Source organism: Opisthorchis viverrini (genome assembly GCF_000715545.1).
Source record: "Opisthorchis viverrini unplaced genomic scaffold opera_v5_31, whole genome shotgun sequence".
NCBI classification, from domain to species: domain Eukaryota; kingdom Metazoa; phylum Platyhelminthes; class Trematoda; order Opisthorchiida; family Opisthorchiidae; genus Opisthorchis; species Opisthorchis viverrini.
The window spans coordinates 1,801,561-1,822,176 of NW_008751688.1; the positions used below are offsets into that span (position 1 = coordinate 1,801,561).

The window sequence follows — 20,616 nt, forward strand, 5'->3', positions numbered from 1 at the left end:
ATGACCGTAATGTGCCGACCGCAGCGTGGAGCTAACTGCAGTGCGGATGATTGTAGTGCATGCCGAAGTGCGCGTCACACCTCAAGGGTTTTCAGGATGTGGCCCAAGTGGAGATTCCTTCATTATGGATGCAAAAAGGCTGAAGTACCAAGAAACTGCCTCAAAATTTAGCGAACTGCCAGCACAGAAGCTGACGGATGATTAGGTCCCAATCACACCTAGAACTGGGTGAACCCGGGTAGGAAGACGTCCGTGAAAATGTAGACACAGATGAACTCAAGCAGAGAAACAGGTTTATGGGACATATTCATCTTTATCCCCTGACTCAAGACCACAATTTGACTTTTTTGAAAACACTCCATTATCCGACAAACATAGACGTGCAAAAGCAAGCTTAACGGCCAATCTGGCATAACATGTGCGGACAACAAACAAACGAATGTTTGGTTAATATAAGTAAACTGCCTCGGTCGTTGGTGCACCGCCCTTGTCACAAGGGATTCTTTATGCAAAAGAAGCCTATGGACAGAAATTCTTCAGCGGACAGATAGGTTTGGGGTTAATCTGAATTCAGCTTAAGCAAATTCGAGATCCATACTGAAGAGAAGCAGAACTTTGTTATTGCCACCAGCTATCTTTAATCGCGGTTAACAACTATCTGCGTAGAAGCGTCCTGCTACTGTAAAGGTAGTATAGCAATTCAATACCGGCTGGATGATTGCCTGTTTAGTTCAAAGCATTTTATGGGCAAAACACCACTTCCTGAGTCTAATTCCGTACGCTGACGTCTGTTTTGTTCTCACTTTTTGAAGCGGAAGTACAGGGAACGCTTGTATTTCCGGTGAAGTGGCTTGAATACACATGGTTTTAACGTGCTCATCTTTTAGCAGCAACGAGTACTCAACATGAGATACCGCGTATTCTGCTACATGATTTTGAGATATCGTGCTGCACGGATTTTCGCTATCATCACAACACACTACTCAGACACCTGACAGCTGGCAATGAAATACACGCACGAAGGTCAGCAGAGCATTTAGTCACCTTGAAGAACGTGACTGGAGCAATCATCGCTCGCGCAACGCACTTGCAGATTATCGGGCTATTCCACTGTATTCACCACCTTACGGAAGCAAGACCTGTACGCTTTATAGTTGGCATGCTTGTATTCCTGTCTGACTTCAGTTCCACGGTCTGTATAAATCTTAGAAGCCGAAAAGCAGACCTCCTTTTGCATGTCATAGTTACAGCTGGTGGACAGGCACTTGTTAGTAAGGGTGCAACCGGTTGCTCATTGGAAGCCAACAGCTGCTATAAGATGTGTGAATAGTGTGTGGATAGTGAAATTTTGCATCCCCTGTACGCTACGCATGTCAGACATCAGTGATAATGTTATCTATTTGTGGAGCACACTGTGACGAGTACTGCAAGGGAAACTAACAGTTGCGCTGGGCGTTCATACGCACATATGAAGTGATCGGCTGACCTCAGCTGATCACCTGGGTTCAATCAGTCACTTTCTGTGAATCCACTGAACCAACGGGAATGAAGTGGTCTGTCTGGCACTGACGGTCTTAAGCACCAGTCTTAACTGCTTTGACACAGCTGTCGTGCTTTTTTATTTGGATGTGTTGTGTTTTCCACCCGCTCGACAGCCAAACGAACACAGCCTTCTACCAGCGAGATCCCAATCAATGGAAAACAGCAGCGTTTGCTCTGTTCAAGAAAACCTTAGTAATAGAATGCATCTTTTTGTGATGAATTGGATACACCCATCTCCTAATGGTTATAAAGGGCAGAGAGATACAGTGAAACCACGAAAATCTGGGTGACAGTTTTGGTGGCCCTGTTTTAGTGAGAAAATAATTCATCGGTTCAACCGAGTACTGGTAGTTTTCATGGCGCGGTACGTAAAAAATCCGACCTATATGTTGCTACTGACAAACTTGACCATATCTTCAAATAAATCTCAGGATGAAACCCTGGAGATAGCCAGAGGAGAACCTCCGCTTTATGGCAGAACTATAAAGAGGTTTCTTTTCGGATTTTGGGGCGCTCCGATGAGAGTTGCAAGCTCTTAAGTGAATCTTCGTCTCACTTTGAACCCGCTCTATATAGCTGCTTATGAAGCTGAAACATCATGCCGGTCAATCATGACAAGTCTACTGGTCTGTCGCTAAAAATGCCCGAACGTCCAAATCGGAGAATTGCACTAAACTAAAGGATAAGCCAGTCAATATTTATTTGGTTGGAACGATTGAAAGAATGAAACAGCGCGCACCTGGCATGATGAGAAGAAGTAATGCCAGTTGACATATAATCGATAAGGCAAATCGTTCTTCCTTTAGATGAATGTCTGGAGAAAGTATCTGTTGAAGGACAGAAGACGCACAATGCGATGGTGATCTTTTCGGAAAACTTCCAAAGGCAGGAAGGATTCATATCGGTTACAGAAGTTCGGTCAAGAATAAAGCGTTATCAATGACTGGAACAAACAGTCGGATTGGATAGAGGTTACAGCCTAGACCGACTTCTGATGATAACCTGAATAAAGATCAGACGGAAGGTCGTGATACAGACAGAAAATGGAGGCCTTGATTAAGCGATCTGAATGTGAATCAAAAGAATAATAGCCGTTTTGTATAAATCTGGTTCCAGAACCCGTTACTCGGCTTGTTCGAATGTGGATAAAATTCGCTTGTGAGTACTTTATGAGTACCACTTACAAACCTATCGGAAAACTTCAAACGTTGCCTAGAGGCTAAATTCACAGTCCATTTGAACAAGGTGTCGAAGAAATATGAAGAATGGTAGCTCAGATGAACTCATTGACGGTTGTCAAACTGTCTGCTGATCTGTTTGGTAAGCTCGGCAATTGGCTTGCAAACGTTTTGTTACCAATCGAGGTGACATCGACAGTGCGCTGTTGGGTAGGCCTACTGTTAGTGCACTAGTAACAGGACAAGAATTCAGCAATATTTATACAGTTCCAACTAAACGACACATCGTACATTTCTGCTTGTACACTTTGATTCAGCATTTCGAAACAATTCTGTTGCAGCAGCGTAGGTGGTTATCTTTTTAGATTCCTATTGTAAAGGGCAATGGTGATTGGAAAAAGTTAAAAAAACAAAGATGTAGGGGCGTTATGTGATGGAAATTTTATGAATATTTGTATACTTTCGCAGCTACAATGAAGTGCAATGTAAGGATAACCAGTAGTCTGAGGACGTTTCAACTCAGTAAAAACCGAATAGCGTTAACAATATCGGAACTCCTGAGATAATAGAAAGACAACGGTCATACGGCGTTAAATGTTGTTATCAACCTGCTTCGTAGCCCAGAATTGATGGCAAACAAAAATACGGATGCATAAGTTGCCTGAGTAAATTTTGAGGTTGGTGATACCCTCTCTCCAAACCTCATAAGTTGGTTACCGTTAGTTTGTCGCCAATAGAAATGGCTTCATAGGTGCATCGCTCTGTGGTGGCATATAAGCTGGGAAGCATTGTTGTACAAAAAATCATCACATGGATTTACTGTTCATAAATAAAATGATACCTCAGGAATGAGGCCATATTATCTTGTTCTAGCCATGTTTCAATCAAACAACAAGGATTCAAACATTGTAGTAGGTTAAGTATCAGAACATCGCTTTTCATGTTTAGGAGTGCCCCGCATTTCAGATATCGTAGTTGAACTGTATCGCAATAGTTTGTGCGAAAAAAAAAGAAACTACCAGAAAATCAAGGAGAGTCAGGTTTCCAATGTTGTTAGTTGGTAGTTGAAGTTCATCGACACTTGGTGGGTGCTAGTTACCGAGACATACGGGACAACCACGAAGGCAGTTTGCATGAAGCTGAATATCGTGTCTGATATATTGATTTTCGGGCGGCGTGTGATGGAACGGGAATTTGAACAGCTGATTAAGTCTTAATTAAGCATAAGAAGAAAAACTAGTCATTGAGCTTATGTGATTTATTCCAGTTTGTCCTCGAGCTGTTTTCACATATCCGTGGAATAGTTTTCTCATTTGTGAAGGTGTTTCCGCTTGGACGTCCCCTTTGGAGGAGTCTTGGAGTAATCCCCGCAAGGTTTATTCTACTTAAGAACTACGGCTAAAATAAGTCTACAGAATATAATATGCTCCCCGAACGATTTCAAGGTTCCTACCATCCACCAAGTTAGAACTCTCCAAACAATAATGCAATCGTCCGTAGATATGAAAGACAGTACGGCACGTGATATATTTTTCTGTGAAAAGTACATCAATAACTATAGCAGAATGTTGCTCGTCAGTCTTGTGTAGAAAATATTTCATACTTCCACAAATTCTTCTGCATAAAGATAGATGGAAGTATCTCATTAAAAATACAACCCCCAGAAAGACTGCATAACCATATAGTGGGCACATTTCTTTGGGCAGGAAATAGTGTGTGAACACTCACCAACATGGTTCAGTGGACCACGTTTACCCTAAATAGGTTGTTTCATGCATGCTAACCATTCTTCATTTCTACAAGTTCACGGTATTCAGTAAGTTTAGGTCTTGCAGGACTGAATTGTCAGGGTAGGACTCGCGTACGTTTTGCGCCTGCATCCAATATCCGCCTGGTTCAAACGCGTAAAAATAAATGAGAATCTGGGTCATACTACCACATTCACCGTTTTTACGGTAAACTACACTCACAGACAACCCATAACGGCTTACTTGAACACTGTCTACGAATGTTACAATCTGCCACGACGGTTGGGTATTTTGCACTATCACATAGCAAATAAACAATTAAACACCTATAGAGTACAACGTTATCACAAGTTTTTCAGCAGTGTCATACTGAAAAATTCGCGCATGAAATCGCCAGTGCACTGAATCTGGCGGAATACGATGAGAGGTTCGGAGGACCTGAGAGTGTAAAGTACGAAGTGATGGGATGGCGGTGGCGAAATGCGACGACTTCAACCTTCATGAAGGCCGCATGCGAAACTAGTACGGCTAAGGCACGAATGTAGTGTCATCTAACATCATTCACCGACTAGTTTCTTCTCTCGATGTGCCCGTTGCCAGCATGCAAAATCTGTACCTGACGTTACCACTCATGCTTAGGTATCAGAAGCGGCCAGCTATCGCTGTCTTTTAACACAATTTTGATTCGAAAGCGGCTGTGTCAAAACGAGTTCTAGAATTTTAGTTACCCTAATTGTCACATTACGGCCTAATTTTATTTAGCTTCGCTGGGGATACTCTGTAGAAGAGTGAGAGTTGCTAGACAAATGAGAATTTTTGACCATCCTGACAGGCCTCACTAATGTGGAATTTTTTAATCATGTAGGTGGTTAATTTGTGATACCGTGGCACACCACATGTAATTAAAAATTGTAGCTATAATTTAACATGCATTACCAATCATTACTGTTTTCCATGTAAAGCAAATTGAAGTCGAATGAAGTAGGTGAAAAACACCACTTAGTCAGGGTCATCTCAAAATGTTCGAAACCATTTGTGTAAATGATATCATTAAAACCTAACGAGACGGTGGTTGCAGTAAGGGAACGGCTCGAATATAGGAATGTGGTGGTCGCTCTAAACAAAGTAGCTCTAAACAAAGTAAATCAATACATGCAAAAGGCGCTGAAATAAGCAAAGTACTCAGAACGAGGAGAGTACTTCCGGGATAAAATATTGATTGTAAACGTGTTGCATTTATTCGTCAACTTACAGACTTTGGTGGGAACATAGTCCTGCTTGAAGTACGTAGAAAAGACATTAAATTTATGCATTTATGCATTTGAATCCATATAGATAAGTGAACTAGTTCGAAACCAGGACTACTAACCGGTCTAAGGATGCCGTTTCATACAGTTAGCGAACTGCATTTCTCGAATATGACTTTGATGTCAGAGAACGACTGCAATAACTCAACTGTAAAACGCTCCCCGCGGGTTGACACGGAATAGTGTTATCGTTTTGAAGCCTATCGATTATACCAATCGCCGAAGGTTTCGATCGATTGCATGCTGTGCAGAAGACATGACCCAGACAAGGCTGTTATAAATCGTATCAGTCTTGTTCTTAAAGGTAAAAACAATTATGACTGAAAAACTGATGCACTGTCCACATTCTCTCGCTCACTGCCATATTTTGTTGGTTCTTTTATTGTTGGCTAGGGTCACTGCAAGAGAATAAGTTCCCCGATACCAAGCATAATCGAACATTAGCTTCGTGCCAAATCTTGATGCAGATTCTGCGCTGTCTGATTCAGAGTGATCTGATTTCATGACCAGTTTGTAACACATGTCAAAACTGTACGACAAAAATGCGATGCACTGTTTGTGTCTGGCACAGTGCCAAAAAGCATTTGTGTACCGTCTTAGGAGCCAAAAATATGCAGTACATTGTGTAGTGGTAAACGTAGGATTTATAAACCGTTGAGTTATTTATGTTGGGCACCGAGTCGGTGTGTTATCTCGATAACTGCGCCAAAACAGACGGAAAAGCGGAGCAAGGGTATCCGAAGAACTGAAAGTCTGACTCTTTACTCCCTGTTTAGGGGAAATATTTCAGTTCAGTTTGTTTAACTCTGATAGTTCTGTCTCTTTTCAGCAGATGTCTTCCTTCTGGGTGAATTTATAAATAATCTGTCATCCACAACCGGGTTTAGGATCGCTAATTATTGAATTTTACGAATTACATTGAGGAGGCAGGTCACGGGAACGCGGCGTTACGTTTTCGTCTTGCCAGCCACCTGATGAAGGCGATAAGTTTCCAGTAAAAAAAGGGTGGATTGATGCAATCACGTTCATTATTCTACAGCTAATGCACGCCAGTTAGGTCTGTCTGAATCTTCAGTGTGCACTGATTCGGTTAATGTTGAATGATCAATATTATCTCACTAAATGCTAACAATTTCGAAGATCTCGGAGTAAATTTTCGGACTGGAGTGACTGGATGTTAGATGGCATGCATAAGCTTCGTTATTAATGGAAAATTTCACAAGCTTGGGCTTGTTCTTCTTTCATCAGTCTATTAACCACCTAACTCATTCAGCGAGACGCGTGTTCTGATGCACAGTCACATAAAATCTCTGATGTTCTGCTGATTTAAATGTCACCATGACTGAAGGTAAACTGATATACGATAGGTGAAGCACAGATGCCAGGTGCATTATGTGCTGTGTCTGGTTTACTTTAACTGGTTCCTGATAGAAGCTCGGTTTAAGGTCAGACAACTATTACAAAGATCTTAGACTGAATGCTAACTTTACAAAACTTATTGCGTGCAGCGTCGTTGTACACACTGGTTGTGTTTGCACAACGCTGTCTTCTCTCGGCTTTCAAAGGAATCATCCTAAACCTGGCTTCATCGTATGTGGAAAAGTCCGAAACTGAACGTGCGAATTTTGAAGCTGAAACTGGGCAGTAGGCGAAGACTTTCAACATGAGATTTGATAAAATGACTTCTTTAGAAAATTGATCGATTTGTTCAAAAACGAAACGCGCGCATCCCAATTTGGTTTTCACCAGAACTCCAGCTGATATTCTTTACTGGATGTGTTACAAAAAGGCCGCCACATGTTCCAGTTGGTACGACCTTTTTATGGATAAAACTACTCGTCATGTTGCTAAAAATGCTTCGACAGTCATCTAACACTTTCACCTTTGTTGGATTTCATCAGGTGGGTACATTTCGGTAGTTTCGGTAAACTACACATTCATACTTGGACGAGAAGTATACCTGAAATGAATGAATGTGCATGCAATGAGTATACCTGGACATGACAAGATTGCAAACCATCTGTTGTTGGCAAAATTGTCATGCTGAAAAATCAACTTTCTCCTTAATTTCCGAAGAAAATGGTGATACAGTGTGATTTTTATCCTTTTTGTCAGTGGCCTATCTACTCGTGTACAAATTTATTCCTCCGTAGCCGGAGTTCCTTCAAACTGAATTCTTTCGCCTCTCTCAATATGCTGCTAAGTGACGGCAGTACGCGGTTATTTGCACGACATAACAGACTGGAGGTTTGAAGGTATTCACTTGACACATATTATAGCAGAGATTGAATTTGAAATCTAGTACATCTGCTATCATGTAGGGTTCAGTTCTCATCACTCTTTCAGGAGGGTTCGTTATTTGTTTCGACGTATTCAACCAACCTTCAATTGTAGTTGCACTAAATTTGGTGAACTCTAATAATGCGTGTTTTAATTTGTCTGCACTGTTTCTGTCTCATTTTTCAATCTTTTTGGATGTCGTTTGGTACCTTCTGCTAAAGATCTAGCAAACTACTGATCAGTTTATCTGGGGCACAACTCAGCTGGATGAAGTTCGTTGGATGATTTTTCGGCAGGCCTGTGAATTCAATCACCGAAATACCATGTAGTTTGGTGGAAAGATACATCTCAGATTTGGAAATCCCACGTTGACACCAGTAACACGAAAACATTCACACACCTGTTTTCAATAAGCGCCTTACAACTTCATTTCCCTTTAAACTAGAGGCTTCTATTATTATAGCTGATGAGTTGATGGTTGTTCTGTTTTTGACAAATTTTGTTGAATCTGTGTGAAAAATGACCACCAAACATTTTGACATATACGCACCGAAACCGCTATTCAGTGGGCAGTTCGTTCGTTAACCAACAGGACCTTAGCGGTTACAAACCATTAGATACGAAAGTGAAAATTCTATTTGCAAAGAATTCTTGGAAGGAATTCAATAGGCTGAAGTGTCATTACGATTTTTCCTTGAAGTTAGTTGAATAATGAGCGATGATGAACAAGCACTGCAGACCGCTTCCCTGATTTCCGTACCAGCCTTCCAGCAGATGCGGGGACGCCGTTTCATCACCTGACCAAACAATACTTACTTGATTCCATAGTGGAATATACTTTACACGGTGATTTATCAACAATATTTCTCGCAGCATATTCTTAACGAGTCGTGCTTGTTAGAAACAGAAATAGGTGTCACTTTTACATTGGGAACAAAATGTTCTTACACTTTTGGTGATGAGACTATTCTGTGTTCACAGATCCGCTTGTAAAACAATCAACAGTATATCAGGGTCAAACATGCTGACAATACCAAACCGTGGTGCTTCCTGATAATGTGGTACCGATCATTGCGACCGAAATTACAGAAAAACACGGTAATGCAGGAGATTTTTGAGCCTATTGAGTGAAATGTGCCGATACGGACTTACCTGAAGCATCAAACTGCACGAATACTAATTAAAACCTAATAAGTTGCTCGCTAAATGGATAAACTATTTGCAGGATGACTTAATGTTTGATCATTGATGATGCGATTATCAGGTGTAAACTCAAAATTATTGTGCCGCGCATTTTCGCACCTTTTGCATTCAATTTGTTTAACAGCTTCCTGATAGATCAGATTGCTCTTTCGATTAACCCATTGGTAATTCATCTTGGTCTATCTTCTGTTTTGATCGATTATTTCTTCCCCCCAAAATGCATTTCGATCTGGTTTATGGTTGCGTTTTCTCCTATTCTCCTTTGTTCATAGTGAATGATCCCTGTGTGCATTTTGGAAATTTGAATTATTGAGTGGAGGTTAGATTGAATTATCTCCAATAGTTGGCCCCCCTGCTTCATCTACACGGTTCTCCTTTGGTTTCGTGTGCACTTTTGAGTTGCATTTCTGGTGTTCTTCTGTTGTCAAGGGTTGTTATACTTCATGATCCTCCCTTGCTTTTGCTTGCGACTTTCGAGAAAAACGTCGTTTCAGTCGAAGTCACGTATCCATTATTATCTTACATGAAGGCAATGAAAAATGATGGTATCTTTAATTAGCGATTCTGTATTTATGAAGTTTCATGGAAAGCTTCGTCCATCCAGCTGTCTCGCATGGTGTTTGTCACGATTCTTACATCGAAAATTATGGGGGCATTGTTCTTCACAATTGGATCCTTCTTCTTAATATTGACAGCTCACCCGCAAAGTACCTGAGTGGCCACGTTTTCGTTGGAGTTCGGGTGGACCACAATTCGATCCTCATATGTCCGACTTCCGTAGACTCCTTTTTTTATTATCCACTTAGTGAACTGGTGCCAAGGACGTCCAAATACACCAATCTCCCATCGTTGTCTTCTTTCATTGTCAGCTGAAAGTTGTCTAAAGAGCTTTTGTGGTTAATTTATTTGATGCACGTCGTTAATTCATGCTGGCAAAACTATCTTACACAGCGAATTCGTGTCTTTCATGTTTTCATATAAGTTCGTTTCAGCTTCTACATTGCAATTCCTTTGTACAGCAGTGAAGTATTAGTGTCAAAACTGATGTTGCTGACTTGGATGATGCGATTTTCCTGACAAATCATGAAATTTATGTCCGTAATGTTGTTCCTCGTAGCTGCACAAAACAGTGTTTGATTGAAACTACATAGCCAGGCGTAAGTTAAGCAGAGGTTTTCTCACTTCACTCATCCGTTGGGTACACCAGTGACTCGGAAAAGTTCTCCGAGCGGCTTAATGGTCCATGGGTATAAACCATGAGACCATATCGAATGGTGTGTGCACGTTCCTAAGTATCGCTAATAATTGCCCCGTATTAGTGAATGGATTCTGGTACTCACTAATGAGATATCCCAAATTTCCACATAGGTTCGACAAGTACACTGATTTTCAAATAAATTTGTTTTTTACGGGAGACTCAAATGAATCTCTCGTTCATAAAATTCTCCAACCGAATGTGCTGCACAAAGGCAGCCTCATGTTTAAGCTGGTACGATATTCGAGATATCGCAGGATATTTTTTGAGAGATTTTTGGTGGATGTTTTCAGAGGCGCAACTAGTATTCGGAGAGAAACTGTTGCTTTCTTCAAATACCCATAAACGTGGTGAACTGTCGATTCACCGACCGCGCATTGGTGATGTCTTTCAGGATTTCAGTTCGATTGCAAGCTTCAGCAAATGAATCAGCAGCGGTTCGATCTATCCCACCTACCAATATTTTTGTACCACGCCAAGAAAACATGCTCTCTGGGACAACAGACGTCATTAAAATTGCAGCATTGCACCCTGAATAGGAATTAGTCGAATGTAGATGAATTTTTAAGGATTTTCTGTCCTCGCGACAAACCCAGCGCAAAGCTGAAGTAATGAAATCAGTCCTGATATAAATGAGAAGCCCTTTTACTGTTTGGAATATTTCCTCAGCTGAAAATAAGAATACATATTTAATACCGATAATTATCATACACTTGGGTGCTGGGTTATTTCTTTTGACCTCGGGTTCGATGGTCGTGTACAACACACCATATTCCACAAGAAATCCTTAAGATATCTGTCTTAATCATATGATAATACAAGATAATAATTAAAGATAACATACATCTTAATCAACACAACAGAGTCGACCTACCTCTTGTGAGCTGGAGTTGCTCCCAGGAAAAAAGACAGGTCCGTGCGTAAGAAATTGATCAAAATATCCGGCTTATTGAATGTGTCTATCGAGTTTTGGTATGCTGCACCACAAAATGCTGAGGACTGAACATATGAAAAACACATGACAACATTATTAGATTAAATAGGTCCAAGTTGGTGAAATTTGATAGTTATTATTGAATTATTGGCTCGGTGGTAACTAAAGATTCAAACAAGAACGAGGTAAGTTTTTGTTTGTAATCCCATCTGGTTAAATACGAAGAGCAAACCTGGGGGCAAGGTACACTTACACCGACGTTCAAGATAGCACAGTACTGCTGTTTTAGTGTGCTGGACTCATCCGTAAACGTACTGAGTAAAAGAATGAGATATTTTTCACTGGAGCTGGAGTTGAGCCCACCCTGCAGGTCAGTTTCTCCCAAAAAGCGAAGAAGGGCTGTGCAGTAGCTTCATCCACTTTGGTAATTATCAGCAACGCACATCTCATGGGTGCCCGGAGAGGTCGAAATTCGTACCTTCCCGGTTAATAGGCAGCTTGATTAAAAAAACATTTGGAAAACATGGATTTACCCACCCTTTAAACACGGGATTCATATCCGTGGTCACGGATTACCTGGATTCTCGGGTGACTTCTCAGATGGATTATTCACACGGCATGATTTGCTTTCTTTATCGGTTTCTCGGCGCAGACCGGCTTCACCTACAGAAAGAAAACTGTGTTGCGAAACTCCCAGCCCATTCGCACCATCGACTTGTTTCATGCAGCTCACAGCTGGGAAAAATCCACTGGTAGAGTGAAACTTGCAGCTGAGAAGTTGTCAATCGAGAAGCCAGATAACACGTGAGGACATGATTTGAATCTTGTGACGTAAGGAGATTGAAGCCATATCTTGTCTAAGTGTGATTTAATCGCGTTAATGGTCGCGAACACGTTTGTTTTAATAGTAATCCACAACTGCAATCCACGCACAAACACCATTCGAAAAGATTCTAACAGAGGATATATGAAAGTAATTACTGGAAAAATTGATGGGCGCATCTGAGAAGTCATATTTTATAGTTTGAACTAGAATTAAGGCATACTTCCAAGATACCTTTGTGAAAATGGAATTCCTCAATTATGGAGATCTTGTTATTTAGTTAGTATCCTTTATTCAAGGACATGAGTATATCGCGACGGGTTAGTGAAGCGTAGATAGAGGAACAGTGCATGGATTTGTTGTTTGTTCAAAGTCTGCTTTGTCATTCTAGGCGTCAGAGCACTTTTATGAAGGGTTTCCGTAAATCCTTATATCTTATATGATCCGAATATTCTTGCTTTCTGTTGGTGCTACGTTAACCATCATTCGTTGTTCTGACCAAACCTCGGCGTCTCGAGTGCTCTTATCCAGGCTTAGGTAAACTGAAGATATCCTAGCATTCTTGTCTCCTTCCGGAGATGTGGCACCAAGGTACCAGATTACATGAACGATTATAATAACCTTGGTAATTGATCAGATGTCTGTTGATCTGTTCGCCGAGCTTGGCAATTTATTTGCAAACGTTTCGTCACCATTCGAGAAGACATCTTCAGTGCGCAGTTGGTTGGGTAGTTCCTCTCTTCGTGCCTGCATTTATATAGTCTACAAAGAGCAGCCTTTGCGCTGTAACCCGGATTCTGATTGGCCCATTCTTGATCTGCATTGCGTCGTGGTCGGCTTCTCTAACCTTAGTAGTATTATCCATCAGATCCAAGTTTTGTGGTGTGTGCGTTGTGCTTCTATCCCGAGAGTCCTGCATCGGTACGGCTCAATATCATCTGCACAAAATAGGAAGAGGCTGTCTGAAGGAAAAACTTGAGAAGTGGTCCTCTAAGTACACTGATTCGAGTCAGTGGATGGAATGTTAAAACTCATTCAGCTCCAAGGCAAGAATTTATTATCAATGAACAAGCTAACAACAGTCCTGTGGACCCAACCGGACTTCCAGGTACGTAAGAATTAGTTGCTTCATGAATCTAACGGATGTGAAAAGAAACCTTATGAGGCTGGACGAACCTTCCATTGATTCAGCGGTTGACTGAGTTGAACATTAAAGGATACTTTTCATACATTACTCGTCTCCAGGTTCCTCGAGTGCAAAATATGGCATTTTATTAATTCGCTCTTAAACGTTTTACCCTATCAGTAATGTCGAGCAATATTTGTTAGACTAAAACTTCTTTTCAGAGGAGTCTGATTTTGAATCAAATGAAATTTTTGTAGCGTTGAGGTTAGTCAAAAATGTGGTTCACTGGAAGTAATATTTCATGGTCATCCTAACTCAGTCTCAATTCATGAGACAACTAGTAGACATACGGTCCTAAACAAGTTGGCCACCAATGCTTTAGCTCTCCAACTACTACAGAGCAGACCTGAATGTATGAGCTGAAGAGACCAAGGTGGATAAATTCAAGCTGCTGAAAGTCTCATTTCTCATGTGTTGTCAAACACTGTTTTTGAAGGAAGTTTTCTCAGGTACGCGCAAGGAGTTGATGAGCAAGGGCATGTGAAGTCGTTGTGTCTAAAATATAGGACAATAAAACCCAACCAACAACGCACTGAAGATGTTTCCTCGAATGGTGACGAAACGTTTGCAAATAAATTGCCAAGCTCGGCGAACAGATCAACAGCCACCTGATCAATTACCAACCAGCCACCAATTAACAACAGCCACCTTATCAAATGCGACAATGCGGTTTGTATGAATGTGGACAAAAGTAAAATTAGTTGGTAAGCACACCCTGTAGCTGTCACAAGCCGTGGCGCAATTCTTACGAGTGTTCAACGGATGGAACTGATAAATACAGGCTTATTATCATGATTTTTGTTTCGAAAGATAAGTGCATATTGATTAATGTTACCGAGCGACTGGACGGGAAACACAAAAAAAGATAGCTGCTCCCAGATCAATGAAGCGGTAAAGTTTACCTTAGCTGAAACCAACCACGCTGAATGTGCTTCCTGAGGAACATTGTTGAACAATCATCGTTGTTGCTTTCAGAATTGCTTTTGGATCCCAAGCCCTTATTAATAAACACTCATAACTTATATTCCCTTACTGCGGCTTGCATTTGTGCAGCAAACGATCATACTTCACACATTTCGTGTTGAATATAGGTTTTGCGCTATACATGCGAATATCCAAGGAATTGACTCTCATGCTCGTGCACACACATGGTCCATGGTGTAAAGGCTTAGACCCGATTAAAATTGGGCGTTTAAACAATGGAGCATGAAGTGTAGACGGTCTATCCGAGGAAAACTATATTTCTAACTTTCAGTCAGCTCCTTACCAAAACCTTGTACCCAGTTCATCGTCTCGTCGATCAACCCACATTTGCCTTGTTAATTAAAGTGGCAGTATATTATGTACTTCTGGTGCATTGAAATTGTGCCCGCCAAACGAATAGCAAATGTATTATTGGATGGCAGAAATTATAAGAACCGCATTAAGACGACATAAGAAAGAATTGACTGTTTGCTTGTAACAAATATTCAGACTTTTACGATACTTCAATTCCTGTAAGTAATAAAAGAAGCAATAGCTCCAGAGTGCGCGACACTGAAGTGCCGAGAAAAAGCGTTGTCCTGCTATTGATCTTGGAAATGCCATGATGGAAAAAAATCATCGAGGAACGTGGATCCTATCTTCGACTTCTTTTCAGCTGGTTATGGAAGCGGATCTTGAATCGCTCATTTAGTTGAAAGAAGCGATCTCAGGGTATAAGCCAGCCATAGATAGACTGACGTTAATGTTGATGGGTTATTACGCTGTCAACTTTAAACTGTAGCTTCTACTAGTCTACCACGCTGCTGGTCCACGTGCCCCCTCCCAAAACACCACAAAGTCGACCTTTCCTGTAATTTGGATAGTCAGTTTGAAAGCGCAGGGCAACATCCACAGACTACTTTGTCGTAACGTGTTAAAGGCCCTCCTTCATAGGTCCATTTGATCTTCGGTAATGTACCTGGACATCCAAAACATCTGAACGGGACAGACCAAAATGTAACTATGGTTTCCTTGCCACCGAATTCTACACCCGTTCATCAGTCGAAGGATCCAAATTATACAGCTTTTTTTAAGGGAACCACTCAACGCGTGCGTTGCATCAATTCGGGAGAGTGAAACAAGAAAAATGGATGACTGTTTAACCGAAGGGTGTGAAGGTAGAAATTGAATGGCCCTTGACATATTTCGTTTGATCATGTGAACCGTTGACCAGTATACCTAATCATCTAAATATTTGCACCCACGAATGTATGGCCACGTAAGCTGCCTTGTCCGGTATCATGTTAATCTGTGGCACACAGGTAAAATTCGCTGGCCACAGAAACCAAAGATTGCTTGTCATCTTTATCCTCAATGATATCCACGAATATTTTCGGTCTCTTAAGATAACCAGGTATAACTTTTAAACAAAAACGATCTGACTTTAAAAGGATGTGCACCGGAATCGCAGCTGATTATTTATTTGAAACAACCAGCCGACTCATTGTAGGTAGATGACGACAGTCCCAGGCATTAACGATCGACTAAAGGCTTGCAAATCATTTCGACATTTACCATTCGGTAATCTCGAAGGCAAAGTATCGCAAACAGAACGCAAACTTAGCATGTTCAGGCTTGATTGTTGGCCTATTTGTTAAATGGCGCCACATCTAAAGAATAAACACGAGTTTGTGCGATTAAATCACGGGTAAATTCACCGTCAGATTAGTGAGGCTTAAGCTAGTGTTTGAAGTACCGTACGATCCGAAGATTTGATAGGATTTTTGCTTGCTGAAGGTCACCTTTCATGCACACTAATGAGATACGAACTAGCAAATGCTTGCAGGTACGCTATGTTATTGTGGCTTGCTCCCGACTTCGTACCTAGGGCATTATTAGCACAGTTGCCAGCAACTACAGTTCGCTAACATTGCTGAACAGGTTATTAGTGAGGATTTAAATGCAAGGCAAGCTGAAGGGTCACGGGCTGCCTTGTCGTTTTAATTGCTGCCGCAAAACATAATTAATATTTGCTGCGAACGAGTACACCAGTACCAGGTCTTCAGCTATACATTTGACGGTTTGCATTCGAATATTATCGAAGACAATTCAGTTGTGGGAAATGAAGGTTAGCTAAGTCAAACCCTCGTTCCAGGCAAAAGGAAACGACTTTCTCTAAAACGGCTGGGGTGCTCCAAATGTTTCAACCCCTTGAGTCATTCACATGGATTGAATGGTTAAAAATTAGGGCGCCGCAAAAATACCGCCCAAGCAGTCACCATAAAACAGCTTTGGACTAGAGGCAGAAAAGCACACCCAACTAGTTCCACCGTACACGATGAATCCGGTTGTGTAAACACGGCATTGGTACCGAAATACCAGGTGTTCATATTAGGTTTCGCTTAGAGCGGAGAACTTTCGCGGAACAATAACAAATCGTGTTTAGAGATGTCAGTGGACGTAACGCGAAGAACCCTCACCAAAGAGAATAAAAAGCCGTCTTTTCAAGCTTCTTGTTAATCGTACAACAATGTTCGAAAAGATAAGTGGACGAGGTGAGGCATTTCGGACCACAAAATGCATTGAAGTGGCATCACCTTCGTTTCACGTAATTTTACCATTAAGTGTTATTCCAATAAATTATTCTAAAATCTTTCTTAATTCTTAAACAGCCTATCAAGCGAGCCACTGTAAAAATCGATGTCGGATAATTGTACTAGACTAAACTTGTGCGGTCAATCGGTTTACTCTGTTTCCGTTGGCCCTGTTTCCTCTGAAGGCACATCACTGTACGGTTTGGTCCAGCTCGGCTCCTTCACTTGAAGAAACTTGGCGGAGAACGCAGAGCATGTATACAGATGATCAGGGCCAGTCCATAGCCTACTCATGTTGGAAACTACCCTATTCGGAATATGCGACAAAAGACAAACAAGAGTGGTTACTGGTTTGTCCTTATTTTCCTGTGCAGCCCCCGAAGACCTGGAGTTTATTTTGGTTTCCAAGGTTGAGATTGCGAACTACCCTATCTTTTCTAAATTTCGAGGCCACTTTATTGAGCATTAGGTGAGTATCATCCCGTCTATCCCATGGACTTCGTTAAACTCCTATTGTTCTTCGCAGATTTCAGTGCCTAGGAAGTCTTTAAAATCTTGATAAAAAACAGGCAATTGAGATGGGGATTCTTCTCAAAGTGAATTCCATGCTAGCACTCGGTGAAGTTTAACCTATATTTCAGCAAGCAAATGCGTCCGACAAAGTCTCCATGGAACTATGCGTGCACGCACGCATGCATCCAAAAACAAACTCGTGTTCTGATCAGTTAGACTGCGCCGATCCGAAAAACCAAGGCCACACCATCATCGTGTTTTCGCAACAGGGCAGTGGACGCTGAAACAGCGACCATACTTGAACACATGCTCCCCACTATTGTATGAGAAACAAACCATTCTTTGTCAGATGGTGAACTTGACTCAAGGGATGCAACTATTTTCTTGAGGGATTTAAAGTAATGGGCACCATGGGACGCCAGTCACCTTGAATACAAGGCGATTTTTCGCCGGAGAGTGAATACCGAGTGTGCACAACAGTCTTTCACATGACCTTTGCTTGTCGAAAATAAATACTTGAAGCTGATGAGACGGCTTGGTATTGCCCAACTAGGTGGATGCATGGTTTGGACATTCAATTCATCCCACACGCGCTGAGTATGCATAGTACACAGTCGAAAAACACGTCGTACCGTTAGTGGAAGTCAGTCCCATTCTGGGGGAGATATGTACCACCTTTGTTGGTTTACTGGGATGGAGAACAATCATAGTCACATAGGTATATTGATGAGAACCACAACCCGATCCGGCTAACAGAATACTAGATCGTTGATAATATGCCGATAATTAATCTTATGTAAGCCACGGGACACGACTATGAACCAAACTATGGAAGGTAGTTATATGCAGTGCCAATGGAACATCGAAAACAGTCGAAGCAGAAGGCAAAGAGCGAATGCCTGTGGATAAATTAGGGAAAAGACTTCTTAGTTAGCGAGTAACTGAGCTCTGTGACCATAGTCCAGAGGCACCTGGTCCCAACGGTTGGTCAACCAAACTAATCGTGTGCAACATTCTTGTGCAAAATTAACTACCGCAAACGCAATAAGATGTTAATCACGCGTAATTTTGGATGGTACAGTTAGTTGGGAACGGATAGGTCCAATAGCCCACTGCTGTGCACCTGTAGACGTACACATACCCACACAAGCATGCTCGTTTGACCATCTGTGCACTAACACCCAGTGAAACGTCTCGCAAGAAGCGGCAGAACAAGAACATTGAAACGACCTCGGGTTCGATCGATAGAAGCGTCTGGATTATTCAACAGTACGGAAAGTGAATAGTTACATAGCATTCATTAGCTAGTTGTAAAAAGCAAATTAGAGGACGGCGGCACTTGTCTTAGTGACAAAACGATCAAACATGAAACACTAGAATGAAGCGAACAGCGGTAGCTTGCGTGTCGCAAACGCGACAGAGGTAGACAACGCGGCTACTACGGAGAAAAAACTAGAGAATATCCAGTTGGGTCCATCTTCAAAAGCACGTAACTACATGCAACCGCCTTCCGTAAAAACACAGGGAAAGGTAACATTGAGGTACAGTGTGATAACAAGTCATGTGTACAAGGCAGCTCAAATCGGTGTTCAATAAATGATGAACTAAAAATACGCGGGCAGGATTCTGAAAAAGGTTTAAAAGGTAGATAACTTTAAAACTGTGTGACAGTTTTAGGAGAAGACATGGATTGTACAATTATAAACGAATGCTGAAGACATCTAACGTGGGCTAGACCTTAAATATACACAGAGTGAAAATGAAAACAAAGATACGGCGAGCAGGGGGGTTTCATGTAGAAAAAACTTGTGGATTGGGCTAACTGATATGCAACCCGGGGATGAAAGACTAGCCGGTAGATTGAAAGAGGTGACGCGTTGACGGTTAAGATCGAAGTAGTGTGCGATATTCCTGAATACGACCATCAAAAATTAGGAAACCTTCGGTTCATTGATAATGCTGTGCTGAAGCGCTGTGGTCTGCAGTCGGAAGCGAGCAAAGTCTTCAAACATTAGATCATCCTCGCTCACAGTGGACTGGGTTCCTGTGCCGGAGCAATGATGGTCGGAATTGAAGCTGCCAAACAGCGAATCGATCGGCAGAGGTAACAAGGCTGTTGTGTTTGCATCCAGCTGATGGACAGGAGAAGTTTGTGAAGAATGTGGTGTGTACTGAGGAGGGACGAGTAACGTTCCCATAGTTCTGGGTGCCGGGAGGGATTGCTCGTTCCTGTCAACGAAAAGGTGGATGTTCACAAGAAGGGATCATCCGTTATAAAAAAATACCAGTCATTAGTACAAAGAGAAATTTGGTATAAAAAAAACGAGCTAGTAACAGCCGGGACTATTGGAATTCCCACCACCCTTTGTTAGGAACCATCAACCAGATAAAAGGAGTTCAGAAAATGAGTGAGTAGCCGTACGAAATGCAACACGAATGCGGAGTCGTGTGAATCATAGTAGACCGTGTAGTATCGGGGAAGAACATATTTCTGATTCTTGCAAGTAATCTGTAAAAACCGGCGCATAACACGTATCCATAACTGGGACAAAACCATATGTACACTCTTATTATTATTATGTAAAATGTATTTTCTTCCAGGGCAGAGCGCCTAAGTAATGCAAACTCATAGGCAGTAAAAAAGCAATAGTTTACTATAAATCGCGACACGAATTCTATGGAAAAGGACAAAGACGATGTAGGTAAGCTTGAGCATTTATCCTACCCTCAACCCTGGGGTTACGGCAGTGACCTCGAAACCTGTGCAACACTTCTTATGACGGCACTGAACTGACCATACTGACCATACTGCTACACAAAATCATCTTTATCGGGTTCTTATTTGCGACTCGCCAAGTAGCCCCCAAAGCAGTTCGCTCTTCGTGACCGATGAAAAAGCATGCGACATTTATTTCACAGGTCGGTCGTGCAGATAAAATGAGAACATTGAAGCTGAAGATACTCAGATATCGTCAAGCGAAAGTGGGGCGTTCGGGCGTATCTCTGGAAAAACGGTAAGAAAACTGCATGAAAACGCATTTCCGTTGACTAAGTAACAGAGGTACCGGAGGTGGACCACATCAGTCGCAC

At 41.7% G+C, this 20,616-nt stretch overlaps 2 protein-coding genes across 2 annotated transcripts in view; one reads left to right on the forward strand and one right to left on the reverse strand.

Annotated features, from left to right (window-relative positions):
• The window catches only part of T265_02584 (hypothetical protein), a gene marked incomplete at both ends in the record, with an annotated part of 40,888 nt that extends 23,590 nt beyond the window's left edge, over positions 1-17,298 (forward strand). Inside the window, one exon of the mRNA XM_009166863.1 lies at positions 17,199-17,298. Coding sequence (XP_009165127.1) covers positions 17,199-17,298 — 100 coding nt within the window. The remainder of the gene's footprint in view (positions 1-17,198) is intronic.
• A 1,458-nt stretch (positions 17,299-18,756) lies between these two features.
• The window catches only part of T265_02585 (hypothetical protein), a gene marked incomplete at both ends in the record, with an annotated part of 36,038 nt that continues 34,178 nt past the window's right edge, over positions 18,757-20,616 (reverse strand). Inside the window, one exon of the mRNA XM_009166864.1 lies at positions 18,757-19,755. Within this exon, the coding sequence (XP_009165128.1) occupies positions 19,458-19,755 (298 nt within the window). The remainder of the gene's footprint in view (positions 19,756-20,616) is intronic.